The 17727-nt window shown below is 34.7% G+C and overlaps 1 protein-coding gene across 1 annotated transcript in view; it reads left to right on the forward strand.

Annotated features, from left to right (window-relative positions):
- Positions 1-17727, forward strand: part of ASCC3 (activating signal cointegrator 1 complex subunit 3) — a 250697-nt gene that overhangs the window by 101396 nt on the left and 131574 nt on the right. The window contains exons 12-13 of the mRNA XM_058019769.1: positions 3705-3881; positions 7006-7077. Coding sequence (XP_057875752.1) covers positions 3705-3881; positions 7006-7077 — 249 coding nt within the window. The remainder of the gene's footprint in view (positions 1-3704; positions 3882-7005; positions 7078-17727) is intronic.

Here is a 17727-nt window from a genome sequence, read left to right on the forward strand (position 1 = left end):
TCCTAAGTTTCAAATGGTGCTTATTATAATTAAACACAAATAAAGAATGAAATGTTAGAGGCTGAGTTTCAGTAGTGAAGAAAAGGCACTTAGCTGCCTACCACCACTTCCAATATGCAATGTAAACAGAAAATTTTGTCATCCTAATTGTGATATCAGTAATTTTCTGCTGCCATTTCAGGAAAAGGCTGTGGGTTCATAGTTTCTTGTATATGAAGGTATAACCTCTAGTTGAGACTTCTAGGATCAAATAATAAGTGATCCACTAGTTGAAAAATACTAATTTTTGAATGATCTGTATTTGCAAAAGACATCTGTACACTTTCAAGGTTTAGTGTTCTTTAGAAGCACCTGAGAGTAAAAGATGTAAGTGCTTGGTCTTTAAGGGGAAGTCAGAAAAGTAGTTGAAAAATGTATGCAGAGAACTCTGTTACAAAAATGTGCTAGAATTCTAAAAAACTATTATGGAAAATCAAGTTTCTGTAGTGCTTGGATAGATGAATAATAGATACATAGTTGAAACTGAATTATAATCACAGAGAAAATGCAAAAAATAACTCGTGTTATGGTTGCATATTCAGGTAGTCTTGTTTTTTTGTTTTTTAAGTTTAGCCAAGTGTTAGTCACTGCTGTTTTTAAATTGCCATGTATAATGAAAAGAATAAAAGCCCTTGTTCTCTATCAGCATGCAATGATGTGCATAAACTAAACACATAGGTTTGAATTTGATCTGTACTTAAATAATTTGAAGGATTGTTATGATACACTTTTTATTTTAGTGTAAGTGTCCCTCTTTTTATATCTTGATTATTTTATATATTTATATAAATTATATATATTTTTTATGAGCAAATACAAAAGTAGATGGTAAAAAAATAAAGATTTTTTGTTTTCATGGCCTCAAAAGAACTTAAGGAAGTGCATGGAATGATTAAAGTCTTATTAAGATGGTTAGAGGGATGGAGTACCTTCCCTTTGGGAAAAGGTGGTGAGACCTGGGAGTGTTCAGCCTCGAGAAACGAAGGCACCTGGGTCATTTTACTACATCTCAGTACCTGCAGGGCACTTAAAATAAAGCTGAAGAGGGACTTTTGACAAGGGCATGTAGTGATAAGACAAGGGGGAATGGCTTAAAACTGAGAGTAGGTTTTGTTTGGATATTAGGAAGATGTTCTTGACGGTGAAGGTGGTGAGGCATTGGAATAAGTTTCCCAGAGATGTGGATGTCCTATCTCTTGAAGTGCTGGGGCTCTGAACAACCTGGTCTAGTGGAAGGGGTTTAAAAAATATGCTCTAAATTTATTAGTAATGTTAATTACTTGCTTGTGTTAACTGTCAGCTTCAGTTGTCATGTGGAATGTTAATTCAGGGTTTTCAGAAAGATCTTTAGCTCCAGGGTCACCTGCCAGGTCAGTGACATTAAGTGGCTTCTTTCTTTTACTAAGGTTTTGAAAGTGGCAGCTCTCAGGAAATTGTAACTGTTCTCTAGGCACTGTTTTTATTTTAAAAGAGATCTTTGAAAAAACATCTTACATTTAATTGCTGTAAAAATACATATGTCCATGGTTATTAAGCAATATTCTTGTTAATTGTTTAAATACTTTAAATACTTTAAATGCTTTCTTGCCTTCAGATGGAAGCAAGCATACTTTCAAACTAGTGCTTTCAGGCTCTTAGGAGATTTGAAAAAAAATATTGTTATTGAATTTAGCAAAATCAAGTAATGTTTTCCAGATGGGAGCTCAGTTACACTTTAAGATTGCTGTACTTATTAGGCAATTGTGAACAATCTACAGGGTACATATATCAGCAAGTGGTAATTGTGCTTACAGCTCCAAGCTTAAAAATAGAGTGTATAAGCACTGAGTGAATGAGAAGCTTTGCACCACAGATGCCCAGGTGTTGGCTGCAGTGCGGCTGTGGGGAGGGATGGCTGGGGCTCAGTGAGCCAGTTGTGGCCACTTAGAGGGGGCTCCAACCAGCCAGAGGTGGTGGCACCTCTGGTAAAGCATGGTTCAGAAAGGGTAAAAACAGTGTGCAGCCATTGGGAGGGAAAAAAAAAAACAACATGAGAAACAGCCCTGCAGACACTAAGGTCGGTGCAGAAGGATGTGATACTCCATGGGACCATGCCAAAACCAGAAAAACCCAAACAGACAAAGGAGGAAACAACTCACCCTGCAAACCTCCCCCACCTCTCAAAAAAGCCCCAAACCTCAAACACCTCAAAACTGTGTGCTTGATGATGACTGTAGCCCTTAGGTCATCACGTAATCCAGCCAAAAAAAGTTGTGTAAGAAGTGAGAAAACTTCCTTGTGCTCTTGAACACTGCTTTTGTTCCCTGGAGATGGAAGACTTCAGAAAATGAAATCTCATTTGTCCTAGTTTGCATTTACATATAATATTTTATTGTACGTGGATGGAGGTTTTCTTTGGAGAACTGCTCTTGTGCAAGTGCAGAATTGGTCTGCAGCTTTTCTTTTTGTGTCATTTAGTTGTTTGCAGCCACAGTTTTGGTGTCCAGAATTTTGCCCTAGAACATGTCTGTTACCAGGCAATGTAGTGGTTTACTTGGTCTGCTCATTGTCTGTGGTGTTTGGGTCCATGGTTCATTTTGAGACTTAGTTTAATATTTTGGTGTGCTTCCTATTCTTCAGGTCTGGGTTATGGTGTGGTATTATTTTGTCTTCCTTGAGAATGCTCTCCATTTATTTTTTAGTCATCTATTTTGGAAACTTTTAATTTAACTGTTTTAATTGCATTCCTTTCACTTGAACTCAAAACAGGTGAGTAAATCAAAATCTTAAGCCTCATATTTTTGGACTAGGATTTAGCCAGGTGAAATTTACCAGCCTTACTCATCTTGAGACATTCACCCATTTGAGACTACTTGAGAATGTTATATATGGCTTCAGTTACAGTGTCTAAAAAGGCTTTATAATAAAATTACTGTGAACTCTGGTTTTAAATAATTATTCTGGTTGTGAGCCAGCCTACGCAGCTCCTAATGTTCCAGAAGGAAATGGGAAAATTTTTGTGTACTTTGTTCATTCAGGTCTTCTGTGTGTTTTCATTCTTTTTGAAAATTACCTGAAAATACATATAATATGCAGACTCTTGTATGGAACAGAACATTTAGTTGTAAAGCACCATTTCTGTCCCTTATTAAATGGGAAGGCGTGTAAACCAAACATTTGAGGAATTAAAGATTTTTAAAAAGAAGAAATTAGAATAAAATGCCAGTTACAGAGAACTAGAATACATTGTCTAAGAGAGTAGTGGAAGCAAAAACCTTAAACGGAGGAGTGGCAAAAATTAAATTCCTTTTTCTTTCCAGAACAGTGGTCTGATGTGGAGTAAGGAAGAAAAGACACCAAATCATGTGTCACAGTTTTGCTTATCAATTGGACTTCTTAACAAAGCCAGTTTTCTGCTGTTGTTCCTCTATGTCATTTAATGACTAGCTCACCTTTTGGAGGACAAAAGTACAATAAAATGGAAAGATGAATAAGCAAGATTTGATAGAATTGCAGAATGAACCGGTTTCTTCAATACAGGATAATCACCAACTCACATGTATTGTTCACCTTTTGTGGAAAATGTTATCTGTTTCTTTCACATTAATGTTTTACAAGGGATGTTTTAAAACTCCTTGGCTTACAACACTTGGAAAATTTACAGTTTTTCTGATTTTTTTAAATAGGTTGAATCTACACAAAGCATGATTAGGATTTTGGGCCTTTCAGCTACATTACCCAATTATCTTGATGTTGCTACATTTCTACACGTCAATCCCTACATTGGATTATTCTACTTTGATGGCCGTTTCCGACCTGTACCTCTGGGACAAACCTTCATAGGGATCAAGACAACCAATAAGGTAAGGAACTGTGGAGAAAGGATTGCTGTTTGTGGTCTCTCTTTGATCATGCTTCATGCATGTATGTGTATGGGCCACTTGTTTATTTTACTACATATTTTCTGTTGTATAAAGATATACATAATTGAGACGTGCTTTAAGAATCTTCTTTCTTCAGTTTGCCATACTCGCAAGCAGGCCTTGTTGCAGTTGTATACAAAGTTATTTAACTTTGCATTACCTCTTCTTCACTTGCTAAATTTTGCTTGGTGAAGAAGAGAAATCATCACCTTCAACTGCAGAGTCACATTAGCAGCTGATTATTCTGCCTCTTTCATTTCAGGTTTCCATGTGGTGCATCTTGTTTGGCTGTAAGGGTCATGAGGAGTGCTATTAGAAAAATAATAATTTTTATATATATATATATATATATATATATATATATATATATGTAAATATGTAAACACAACATGCATTAATACTAAAGTTACTGATGAAAACCTTACCATATGTACATACTTGATAGAAACTGTATTTAAAGTAATCCCTAAATAAGCTTCTTTACTCTTTGTGCTATTGGCCATTTTGGGAAGCATTAAGAAAATAGTCAGGTATAACATTCTTATTAAAAATCATTAGTGGAGTAACACTTGACGTGTAAAATATAGTTCTTTAAATACAGGACTTTAAGCAAACACTTTACATAGATTTCCCATGCATCTCATTATCTTATAATTAAAGTTTATGTAGTTAAACTTTTCAAAACGTATTGTTCACATGTGATTTAAATTAATAGAAATCGAGACATTTTCAATCAAAAGTTAATTTTGTGGCTTAATCGATCATAGCATTTTATTTAGTTTTTGTAAAAATGGACATTGCCTTTCTTACTAGGTTATTTCAGTAGTCATTCCATCTGCAGTGCAGGAGAGGAATTTATTTTACAACTGTGGGGATATGTTTCAAATCTATATGCATAAGACTAATTTACCATATGGTGCTTACCATTATTTGCATATTTTAGTCTTCATTAATTGCTTTTAATACCTTCACTCTTACTTGCTGTTACTTTCAATTCATCTTTCACTGCTACTTGATTCTAATATTTAGTTTATCTTCGCTATATAGTAAGAAAAGAGAAAATACTCCTTTTCTTCCTACTCACTTTAGAATGCATCTAGGATTCAAAAAATCAAAAATATAAATAAATCTTCTAAAATTTGAAATTATTAAAAACCAGTAATTTTCCAAAGAAGCATAAGGAGATGAGGAAATATTAGGAGGTAATAGTTATTCTGAAATGTAAATACCTGGCAGACTGTTTTGATAATACCACAGCCAGGAGATCTTCTTTTATTTTTCAGAAGATTGTCATTACAATTTCACAGAGCAAAATATATTTTACAATGAAGATAATACACTTTACAGCAAGCAGACAGTAGAAGTATTAAGCCTCTTTGAAAAAAGGTTGTATTCAGGATAATACTAGTACTAAAGCTGCCAATAATACTAGTACTAATTACTGCCAATATCAACGTCCTTGTGGTCTTCACGAGAGGAGGAAAGCAATGTAAGGAAGTCCAGGATGAAAAGCTGTTGTTGCAGACCATCAGCAAGTGCAGTCAGTGCTGTGTCCAGAGGCACCAATCAATTGCAAGGAGATAGAAGACTCACTTTTACTTACTTTAGGTAAAGGCTTTGCCACAGTTTGCTGAAATCCTGCATCCAAAAAAAAGACTCCTCCAAATTTTGGAGCTGATTAGCAATTTACAGAGCTACGTGCAAACTGTAGGCAAGCTTTCAAAGGCAAGGACAGCATGATGTATTTATTATGCATAGAAGTTATCCAGAAAAGCTCTTAAAACTCTCTGTGTTGAAATTCTTGGAGCATGTGGCACCAAGACTAAGGTTTGACTTCTTCAGTCAAGGTCTGTTAATGGCAAATATTTTTCTTTAATATCAGTCTTCTTTCTTTAGGCATGTTTATGTTTTTCTATTTAGGTATAAATGCAAAGAATATGTAAAGTTAATTTTATGGTATGTGTATGTATGTGTACATGTTCATGTGTCTTCATGCGCTGCTCTTGTCAGTTTCTCCTTAATGATTTTTATTTGCTATTTCTTGAAAAAACATACTTGGAAAAATGCTGACTTCTCAATTTAAGAATGATTAGACTGAGTACTTGTCTTTAGTACGCGTGCCCATATTTTCTCATCTTTTTATTACTATATTTGTACAATTTGGAAGACAAATGGTCTCTTACCTATAAAGCTATTTTAAAGCTTTGTTTTTCAACTTTCATCTATTCTAATATTAAGTCCAAGTCTTAAATTCCCATTTTGAAATATGTACCTGCTTTGCTTATGTAGAACATTTCTTGTGCCAAAACAATTTGGTTGTAAGACACGAATGCAAAAATGAAGAATGGAATTATTGCTATGATATTGGACTTTATTTATTTATTTTGATTTGTCACAATGTTAATACTGAGGTGCATTCAAGTAGATTTATGCTATTTATATTTTAATACATTTAAGAAATAGAAAAAAAATCTTTGGAGTAGGTTGAAGAATACTCTTTATTTTGACTGGAATCTTTCTTAAACATTTTATTAATCTGTAATTGGAAGCTGTCTACATGGTACTCGCAATGTTCTCTTTGCATGACCCAACCATGAATAAATCTCATATGGCAAAAAAACTATCAGTAATTTCCTGGAGATAAAAACATACATATGTATGCAATGTAAAAACTATTTCTATATGCCAAATAGAAACCCTTAATTCTAGATAAGGTATATTAAATTGATATTTCCTCAAAATCTCGTGGAAGTAAGATTGCTTAATATGAAACAGATAAATTAAAGAACTGGGTTACTTCTCATTGGTCATTAAAAAAACACTAGCAAAGTCGCTTTATAAATTTGTATTAACTGCCCTTACTCATACTTTATCTATGTATTTTCATGTTTTATTTCTGAGTTTAAAAGCAAAATGCTATTGTTGGCATGGGAATTGATGTACTGTAAATTTAATTGCATAATCAAATTTATCTTTCACAGATCACTCTAAACTGCTTGATACATACTAGATAGTCTGTAAAGATAGAAATTATTTTAATATGGATGTGATGTTTCTTTTTCAGGTGCAGCAGCTGAATCACATGGATGAAGTATGTTATGAAAGTGTGCTGAAGCAAATAATGGCTGGACACCAGGTACCTGTTTTTTAGTTTACTTTCCGTTCAGAACATACGTAAAAACGTTAAATCATCACAGTGATGTACTGAGAATTATTCTTTTATAATATGTCACTTCAGAGGTAGCCTCTAACCTTCATAGAATCAGCATGCAAGAAAATCTAAACTGACTAAATAGGGTTAGCTTCTAAAAGAGGTCAAAATTCCCAGTTCTTCATATATCTGTAAAGTAATTATTGTGTATTTATGTCTCTTTTTTTAAAATTACAAGGCAATTTAGGCCAGTACTTTAGAGACCTTACAACAGGTACATGTAAAGTTTAAAAAATCAAAAATGAAGCCCTTAATAATTCTTCTTAGCTCTTCTTATATCTTTCAAATTCTTGCCTTTTGTGTTAGAGATGAGAGATGAGAATTACTCAGTGTTCAAGACCTGGTTGTAAGGGCTCAGCATAAGTCATTTGAAATATCCTGGGGTTTGTGTTTTGTTTTCTTTTTAAAGGAAGTAATCCTTCATTTTGCTTTACAATAGAGGTTTCTGCAGTGAATTTTCAAGTCTGACATTCCCCTTAACTAAGAATATGGGCCTAATTCATTTGCCTGAATAGTTTCTCATTCTGTTATGATTGTGGTCCTGAACTACTCCCACACAAAGTCTCATTTTTGTTAGAACTTTGCACGTAAAGCAGGTATGGCACCTCTTCAAAGCAAGAACAAATGCTAGTGCTCTATGATGCTTGAAGGGCCTTTTCAGTAAATAACATTTATATAAAAGAGGGAAACTTTGTCCTGTACAGTTGCACTAAGAAGTGCACATTTTTTGCTTTTTACAAAAAAATTTATTGTGTTTTTTTAAAGATGAACAGTTAGTTTATGACTTGGGAACGGAAAAAATACTTCAACAACAGCCTCCTAGTCCTCCTGCCCCACTGCCTTGCTTTAACTCCATTCTTCCACTTAGCTTCTCTTGTTGATATCAGTTATTGTTGTTACATTCAGAAAACTTTCATGAAGATTACTTATGGAAATATTGTTATTTTCCTGAGTGAAGACTGTTAATTAAATTTTTTAGCAGCACCAAGGGAACTTTTGTTCAGGTTCTCCTCATTGTCGATTATGCAAAAACATTACCAAATTCCTAACACTGAAGTACATTTATTTTCTTATCTTTCATTTCTTGTTTTGATTTTGTTTATTTTCACTTGCTGAAGTGCAAGTGGCAGAGTCTTTAAATCAGTAGTGTCTAAGTAATGTATCTTGGATTCCCAGCAGGGAGTCTGTGGGCTGCTTTGGCATATTTACTGCACCTTTCTTCCCCTCTCTTTTCTTCACACTGAGGTAAAAAGTGACTGCAAACATGTATGATATTATTTGAAAAGATTCAAATACAGTAAGTTGTTCAATTCTAGTGGGAGATGTTTTTGCAGCTTTTCTTGAGAATAGTTTTGATTTTTGTGCTAGCAGCTGAATGCATGAGTGTTTTGTTTTAAGGCATGAGCTGCAGTTTTAAGAGGTGAAGAGAACTGTAGTCTACTTAATGTTACAGTTTCAGCAAAGGACACTTGCTGATCTCAGTTTCTGAAAATCGTGTTTCAAACCAACAGCCATATAAGTGTAATTTTGGACAAAGCAGAAGGGTGGTTTCTCTAGCTATATAAATGCTGATTTGATTTAAGAACACTGGTTAATTTGATTCCTATGGTTGTAAATTTTCTGTGTTTGCAAGTGTTCATTCTTCTGTGTTGCAGAACTCTCATTTAGAGCATGTAAATAGCGGCCAGTTACACTGGACTTTTCTTGGGACTCTTTAATTCATATTGGTCTTGATATTTATTAAAGAAAATATCATAACCTGAGATTAATTATATACAAGTGCCAGTATACAGGCTTTGACCATGAAGAATCAAGCACATCAGCTCATTGTCTAATTATAATATGTACCAGATGAAAAATTCAAGTTTTCCATATAATGAGTCTGCTATGACAAATGATCTATCTAATCACTAGACCAAATGCAGATGTTTAAAAAGTGGAAACAAAAAAAAGGTCATGTGGATATATTTACATTGAGATGCCTATCCCATAGTGGAAGATGAATATTGTGAGCAAATATGATTAATACTGCACTAGAAAGCTTTTCTTCAATGTCTTTTCACTATTTTGAGAATGGCCTTTGATTTTCTAACTTTCCAGAAACCCATCACCTTGTGTCCACGTTCACCATAGGCTGTTATCATCATGCTCTGTTACCTTTCTTAGCTTATGTTATCTGAAAAACTTGTATTTATTAACATTACATATGTGCAAACTTCATATGCTTTTTAACAAAACTGTGGTTGCTTCTAAATACATTTCTTAAAAAGATGTTTTCATCTCTTCTCCTCAAATACTTAAGAAAAAATTACCATAGGTGTTGTGTATCCGTATGACATTCAGAACACAGTTGAGATTTTATACCTATTCAGGCAATAATGTATGACAGACACAGATCTCATTAGCAATGCTCCAGAGAGCCTAAAACTTCTGTTCTGTTTCATGCTGAAATGCAAGGAAGAAATACCAGAACCAGAGAAAAGCACTTTGCCTCACTAAAGTTGCTTGAGTTAATATAGATCTTCCTGTGGCCATCAAGTTTTCACAATGTTGTGTCTTTTAAGATTCTTGACCAGAGTCTTTGAAATGTCTTAATGAATTAAATTCAGCATTGTTTGTCTATTGTTCTGTTCATTCTCAAAGAATTCTACCATGGCAGAACAAAATAATTTGCTCTTATGGAATTCATGCTGATATGTCACTGTCATATTGTAGGTTGCAGTGTGATGTTTGGCTAGAGTTACATGTCCATGTGTTTTTATTAGATATATGTGTATTTTCATTTTTAAGGCTGAGGTTGGTAGGAGTAGTTGCATTCTATAGGCATGTGTTTTGACAGATGGAGAGAAGCTTTTTATGTTGATTTTTCAACATTCATCCTCTGCAAGACTTCCAGCTCTTCCTGGCTACTGGGAAATTAAGAATTGGTGATTCAGTCTTTAATTTTGATCCATCTGCTCAAACTAATGAGATATCTCATTTGTAGGCTTCACTTTGAATTACCAAATGCAACTGAAACAATAACATTTGTCTTATAGCACAATTCTCCTCTTGTTTAAATTGAGGAAGTTTGATAAATGGCCTGCCCTACTGACTTTTCTGGGGTTTTTGTTACAGAAACTTCCTGTTGTGACTAAAAAAGATCAGAAAATGTCCCAAAGGTTTCCAAGTACTTTTCAAATCAGTGTGCTCATTTGGAAGGATTGCTAACAATATGGAAATCTGTTGGAAGTGTTCTCTGGCAGATCCTACATCCTAAGACAGCTTTAAGTGAGAACCTCTGGTGCAGTTAAGTCTGCTTTTCTGGGGCTGTCCTTCCATGCTTGATATTAGTTGGTGAATATTTGTTTTCATATCATACTTTAAATTTGCTATGTTCTGATATAATCTAAAAAGATGTCAGATCTTCCTGGACTAATTTGCACTGTCAGAGTTTTTTTTCTACCGCTTAATAAACCAAAGATACTTTAAATTAAGAAAAAAAAAATGTGTGCCCTTTTTCAGAAAATATGACTTCATGCTTAGTTGCAGGTGGAGTACTTTTCCAGCATTGCTCTTCGAGGATGCTCTTCACTTAAATCTAGGTCAAGGCTAGGTGACTGAAAATTATCATTCCTCAGTGTTATTACAGCTGTATTTTTTTCAGATAGTCACCAGTAGTGGGCCACATCAACCAAAAGAATTATTTCAACTACAAAGCTGAAAAAAATTAACATTTTACAGCCCTGTGAGAAGGGCATCTAATGGCAACAAGTTCAGGGGTGCAAGTAGCACCTTCCTGAGACAGCCTGTGGAGAATCTCATGAGATCAGCAAAGGCAGTGACTGAAGACTGCACATGCCAGCATAATTTCTATAATTACCTGAAACATTGCATTACTGGCTGGGTGTGTGTTGACACAGGTAGATGGCCAGAACAATCACAAACCCGGGATGAAATGGGAAGAGTTAATTTTTTTTCATTACCTCGCTAACTGGAGGACCCTGAGGCAGCACCTGGGCAGCAGAGACACCGGAGGGGCAGCACAGGCACTGCCAGGCTCAGCCCTTCTGATGGGCAGTGGGGCTGCTGTTTGCACCCATTTCCCACTTATTGTACCACCCTGCTGTGCTCTTCCTGTGCTTTTCATGATTTCTGAGCTTTGATCTCTCTCTCAGGACAGCAGTCTCAGGCTTGTCCATGAGAGTGCCTCCAAGTCTCTGTGAACACCTATGTTATCTCAACACAGATATTCTACTTCTCAAGCCAGAGGATGAACAGCAATAGACATAATATATGAGATTTCCCATGCTGTTAATCTGCAGGCCTAGGCAATCCCAGCTGCAAGGTCCCTTGAGTGAATCTACCATCCTCCTCACCATTCTTCTGCTTTTAGTCTTTTCCTTCCAATAACAGTTTAGGACAATGCATATCATACTGTATTTATCAACAATTTATGACAATAACATGACACCCATGTCATGTTATGATTTGAGAAATTTCAGAAATTTTTAGGAGATTTGAGAAATAACATAGTATGTTTAAAATTTTGGGTATTCCTCTAAAGCGTATCATGTGAATTTTGATTTAATGTTAAATTCCTTTATCTAATATATTGAACTGCTGCTCTCTTTGTCAAGGTTCAGTTGTTTAAGTTGTTTAAGTTAGTATCCTAGGCAGTTAACTATTTTTCACTTTGACTCATAAATTCACATCCATTATGTCTCCTGCTGTTACTGAACTTTTGCTGGTTTATCTCATTAGCTTGGTTACCAGGAGATGATCTCACATATCTCCCATTGCCCCCATCACCTCTTAAATATTTTTGCTGTTATGAGTTTGTCAGAACCTTACTCCTTGCTGTCTTTTTTCTTTTTTTCTTTCTTTTTTTTGATCTGAAATTCTTTCAAGCAAAAAATCCCAAAAATTTCTTGTATTATCAATTAGAAGAGTTGTTGCTGAAGTCCTTGAAAGCTTTTGAAGGAGGTTCTTCCTCAAACTGCAGTCATAAAACTCTTCTTTCACCACTCTCCTCAGACTATGCACCTCTTTTGTTTTTCCATTTTCTTGTTATATTTTTTCTTATAAGTGATTCCCTTTGATGTTACTTAAACCTTCAGAAGAAGTCCTGTGTTTTCTTTGCCCTTGGTGTTGTTTTAGCAGGTCTCTTAGATTTTCCCTCTGCACCTTATTCTCCTGTATGGCTTTTTCTGCTGACTTTCAATACTCTGTTACTCATCTTCAGTCACAGGTATCTAAGTTTCAGTCCTGGTTCCAAATCCAATGCACTTTGCTCCATTGCCATTTTGTCTGTTTATGACAGGTTTTAACTTGGAGTGCCTTTGGCTTTCTCTTATCTTCTGAAATCTCTTTTCCTTTTTAAGACAATAATTCCTGTTTTCCCATTGCTTTTGGGACTTTTCTGTGTAAGTCTGACATGACAGTATCTTTTCTTTCCCTAGCTCTGGTATTCAGGGAAACTCCAGGAGCTGAACCCGATGATCCATGACTGCGCCTTCTGGCTCAGCTTTTTCTGTAATTCCTTGAAAGTTCATTTTCTCACTGAGCTTGGTGTTTTCAGTTCATAGCAAAAACTGGCTGTTCTGTAGGAGCTCTGACACCTTTCTGAGGTTCTCATTCCCTCCCTGTTTATGGTTCAAGGTGTCAGTACATAGGTACACTGAGGTGCAAGGTGTCAGTACGGAAATACTGAGGAGACATCGTGGCTTTGCAAGAAGTGGTTTCACTATGCAAGGAACAGCTTTTCTAGTGGGGAAAGATGTAAAATTGTCTGTTGCAAAGAACTTAGATTTTTGAAATGCTGTATGGTATTGAAAGCCTCAACACAAGATCACAAAGGGAATGCAGTAGTAGTAATTGTACAAAATTAGCAGCAACTCCACTTAACTAAAGCTAATAACTTCAAGCCAGTAGAGATACAACAACCCTTTTTTGAATTAACATGCTAGAAATCTCACTACTGGGATGAAAAATGTGGATGAAAAGTAACAATGGACAGCTTTATACAAACCATCTGTTCTTGTTGAGGCACTGGGAGTGGTGATTTTGAACTGCCCATTTTGTGCTTATTTCCATTCAGTTTTTTTAACCTTTTGAAGAAAGTGCTTTTTGAAGTACATTGTTAGTTTCTGAACTTTTACTCTTCTCCTTTGAGCTAGTTTTTTAGGTTTGGCTGGACTGTGTTCTCTTCTGCTTTTGCAGTATTGTCTCAACTGCATCTGGTTCACATGTCATGAGCTTTTACCTTCTATCTATTAAAATTAAATGAATGTGCAGAATAGAGCCATGTATAGTTGTAACATTTTTAATTAGTCTATGCATTGGGTGGTTACTGTGCAGTTGTCTGGAGATCAAGATTGTTTTATCAATTAGAATTTATGTTCTTAATTAAAATGTTGTCTTACACTACTGGTCCGCATTTAGTTCATTAGAAATAATCTTGAGGTGCAATAAATTTTTTAAATGTTTTGGAATAATTTTTAAGTGTCACCATGCACAGATTTTTAATAGTTTCAAATCAGGATTTTTGTTGTCTCAGGTCAGAAACAAATTGTACTCAAACTTAGATAGTCAGAACTGGTTCTGTGATGTATATTGCACTTAAAGCATTCACTTTGTCTGTAATTGCTCTCTGTGTACAACAATTGACTTGAACTTTGCAGTACTTAGAAGTGTCATCTTGTTTTTCTGAGCTATCTTAAACTAAAAAAGAAACAGAGTAGTTAATTTAAATCTATTATATTAAATTGTCAGCAGTGAATTTGACAGGTATTAATTTCATCCGTAAAAATGATGGATTAAATTTCTTTATTATCAGTTTTCCAGCTGTTATTTGGCTGCAGAAGCCGTGTGAAGATAAAAGTTTAATAAGCTTAGTTACTGGAGCTGTTGACAATGCTTTTATAGCCATGTCTTGAGATAAGATTTAATAAAACATTATTTTCTTCAGAGGTCTTTCTGGGACTTAGTACCTTGAGAATTAGGCTTGTCCTAGTACTTTTTTCCTTGGTGAAATAGTGTTTATAGCATGCTTTGGACAAATGAGTCTGAGAATTTGCAGAGTTTATTAACATGTATTCTTCATCTAGATTGGGGTATTTTTCTAGATTTTCATTTTAGAGCTTAAGGAGTTTATTTCAGCCTGAGTTTTTGTACCTCTGTATCTGCACAGATTGTTTCTCTTTTATCATTAGGTGTAGCTTATTTGCATATATATGTGTATATATTGCTTCTACATTTATATGTGTGCACATGTATGAATAAAAATAGACAAATACAGAAGGTAAAGTGACCTGGCAGGATAACTAAATTATGACTGATTTTAAATGTTATTTCTCTGTCAATGTTAAATGTTATATCTCTATCAAATGAAGAATTGAGGTTTTGGATCATTTTCTTTTGCAGTTTTTGCACAATTAGGGCCCATTTCTAGGTGTGGTTCCTTTAACAAAATCACAAAGTAATTCAGTGATGGTGCACTATTTTTATATTCTGCCTCTTCATCATTTATTTACGCTCTTCATTTCCACAATAACTGCCTTTTCAACTTTAAGGATATTATAGTTAATATAATCCTCTGCCTGTTTAAATGAAATTTTGTTTCTTACTTTAATTGAAAATAGTATATTGATGTGCTGTGCACTTCAAAAAGTGCTTTATACCAGATGTTTCATATTATTGTCAAATGATATGTATGTATTATTTTTCTCTATATTTTCTGGCCAAATTCATTTGACTTTCAACATATACCTTATCAGCTGCCTTTATGAACCACTGAGGAAATTGCTGGAAATGGATGCCATAACAAGTTATGTGTATAAAACCCCATAATTCTTCAATTAGGGAGCCTTCTAAATGTTTATGTGCAATGTTTCTATGCAGTATGCTAATTTCTGCTTGTATGCTTGTATTTATATAACAGTTTGTCTGTATATGTGCACTCAGGTGTTCACAATGAATTTATGTAGACCAGAAACACCAATTTAATATTTTCTTGTTACTTATGAGTACATGAGGTGTTCAGGTGATGTCTGCAGTCTTACACAGCTACACAGTGTTGTCAGTATTGGTAATTACAGCTATGTGAGGTAGCAATGTCTACTGTTTAGAATTATTCTTCTTCTGATATTATGAATTTGCATTGAATCATTAAAACAAAAAAAAAAATCCAGATGAGCAGCTTCTCATAGCCTAAAATTTTAGTTAAATTAAGTAATTGATAGTTGCATCCTGAGCCAGTTGGCCTCTTGTGGATGACCTAAGTGTTGAGTTGCAGATTTACTGCATGCAAGTGTGACAAAGGCAGGTTGACCAATCTTGCAGCCATGTATGATGAGTTTTAGTAGCTCTGTGCTAAAAGCTGCTTTTCAGAAATGACACTGCAAATCATTAGCAGTCTAGAAGATTGTGGGAAGTTAAGTTGGTGCTTTTCTGTCAGCTGCACATTATTTTTTTCTAAGAATTCAATGGCAAGGTTAAATGATACTCCAGAAGATACGTTAGGCATTGTCAGTAGCTCTGAAAGAAATGGATCTGTATGCTTAATTTATCATCATAGTATCAACTATGTAAATATAATATCTGATTTTTTGTCAAAACATCCGTAAATTTATTACCAAGGCAACTACTGTCCACCAACACTTTATGCCTGTCACAGTCTTTTAACAGATGTAACCTGAGAATCCAATGGTAATGTCTTTGATGGGTTTCAATTAGAAATACACGAAAACATAGGTTGTAGGAAATAAAGCATTTTGAGGAACCCATGAGGATGGTAAATAAATTTTCACTAAGTTGCATCAGGAAATTTGCTTTATACTTCTAATCACTTTCCAGACTATGAAGTTACTCATTTTTGTAATCATGTGGTGTTGAGAGTTTTCTTTGTGGCTACTTAAAAGGTGATTCCAGAATATATTACATTTGGATAAATAGCATGCCTTTTAATCATGAGGTATTTATGATATTCTTATTTAGGCCAGGATATTTTGAGAAGGACTAGGTATGTAGCATGTGGGTTTAGGAACAAGATTTGATTTGTTCAAGCACAGTTTATTACCATTAACAATAAAAGCATCATTTAAGTTCTTCATAACATAGTGAGTTTCATGTGAAAAACACTGCTTGTCCTTGAAAGCAGTTCTATATTTTTCTGATAATATAGAAAACCTGTTGATTAGGAGCAAAAATATGGATAAAGGTCTGTCTTTACATCAGTGTTGATAAAAAATAAGTTAGAAATCATGACTTTTAGTCATGTTCTTTTAGTTGTTTAGTAGGTTTATGTTACCAAAACCAGAAGATAGAGGTGGCAACTGGCAACATGGCAACTTTCTTAATCTTTTTTTGCTTAAGTAAAAGTAACAGGAATAGATATAAAGATATCTCCAGTATCTTCTATGTTCCTTTCCTTCAGTAAAGCTGAATGGAATCTGCTTATGACTACTGACTCCTGGGTCATTTTTGCATATTATGAATGTTAGAGATGTGAGTATAGGTTTGAAAACATAAGAGGAGACATGGTGAACATGAGAACTCTTAATCTAGAGTGATATTTGTTGAAAATATAGTTTATTATACCACAGAAACATATTTTGTTATACAAAATCAAAATAGTTAGTGTCAAAACAGGACAAAGGGAAATGCTTGAAACAAATTATTGCATGATCTTGTTTTTCTAAAAAAAGATACATTGAAAAGCTGCTTATAATTTTGAATAATAATTGTCATTCAAGTCCATTGGCATCTGCAAAAATGCAATTGTTAACTGCCTAATGACATATATTTGCATAGTAATAGACTAGCTATTCTTGCTTAATTTTCTATACCAGAATAGTTATTGCTATTTCTATTTCTATCCTGTCAATTAAAATTCAGAATAATTTCTACTACCTGTAGAAGTCAGTAAAGTATTGTTTGTTTGTCTTATTTTTAATTCACCCTCTGCTTTAATTTTCACTCTATTCATTTTTCCTCTGCAGTTTGTGATATATTTGGCTGACGCTACAAATGGAAGATAGCACAGATCCTATTATAGTGTTCCCTAACAGGTTTCTTTAGCAGAAAATGTATATAGCTGTTTTTTAAAGGCAGAGTTGTCAAGTTTCATGTGGGCAAGTAATTTTCACTTGAATCATCCTCCTATAAGTACTGCTGTGTGAACACTGGCTGTTCTCCAATGTAAAAGTTTGATGTCATGGGAGTTTCCTATTTTAATGCTGGAGGCTTAGTGTCACTTAAAGTCCACAACTGTTTTATCCATAGCCTTGAAATACATCCATATATCCATAGCCTGGAAATGACAGCAAACCCCTTCAGTTCTACATAGTGGCAGAGGATGCAATGTCACATTTTACATGGGCATAGCAGAGCGCCTCTCTGAAATGCCTCTGTATTGCTACATGCAGCATACAGAACAAAAGGGAGAAATTAGGGATTTGCATCCCTAATTGCTGAGCTAAGATGTTATTGAGATCAGAGATGTGATGTGGTGCCTCACATGACTGAGTGCTGCAATGGGTGGAAACAGAATCTTGAGCAAGGTCAAGGTTAGGGCAGCAGGGAGCTTGTGTGTGA

The sequence above is a fragment of the Melospiza georgiana genome, chromosome 3, assembly GCF_028018845.1.
Source record: "Melospiza georgiana isolate bMelGeo1 chromosome 3, bMelGeo1.pri, whole genome shotgun sequence".
Taxonomy (NCBI): domain Eukaryota; kingdom Metazoa; phylum Chordata; class Aves; order Passeriformes; family Passerellidae; genus Melospiza; species Melospiza georgiana.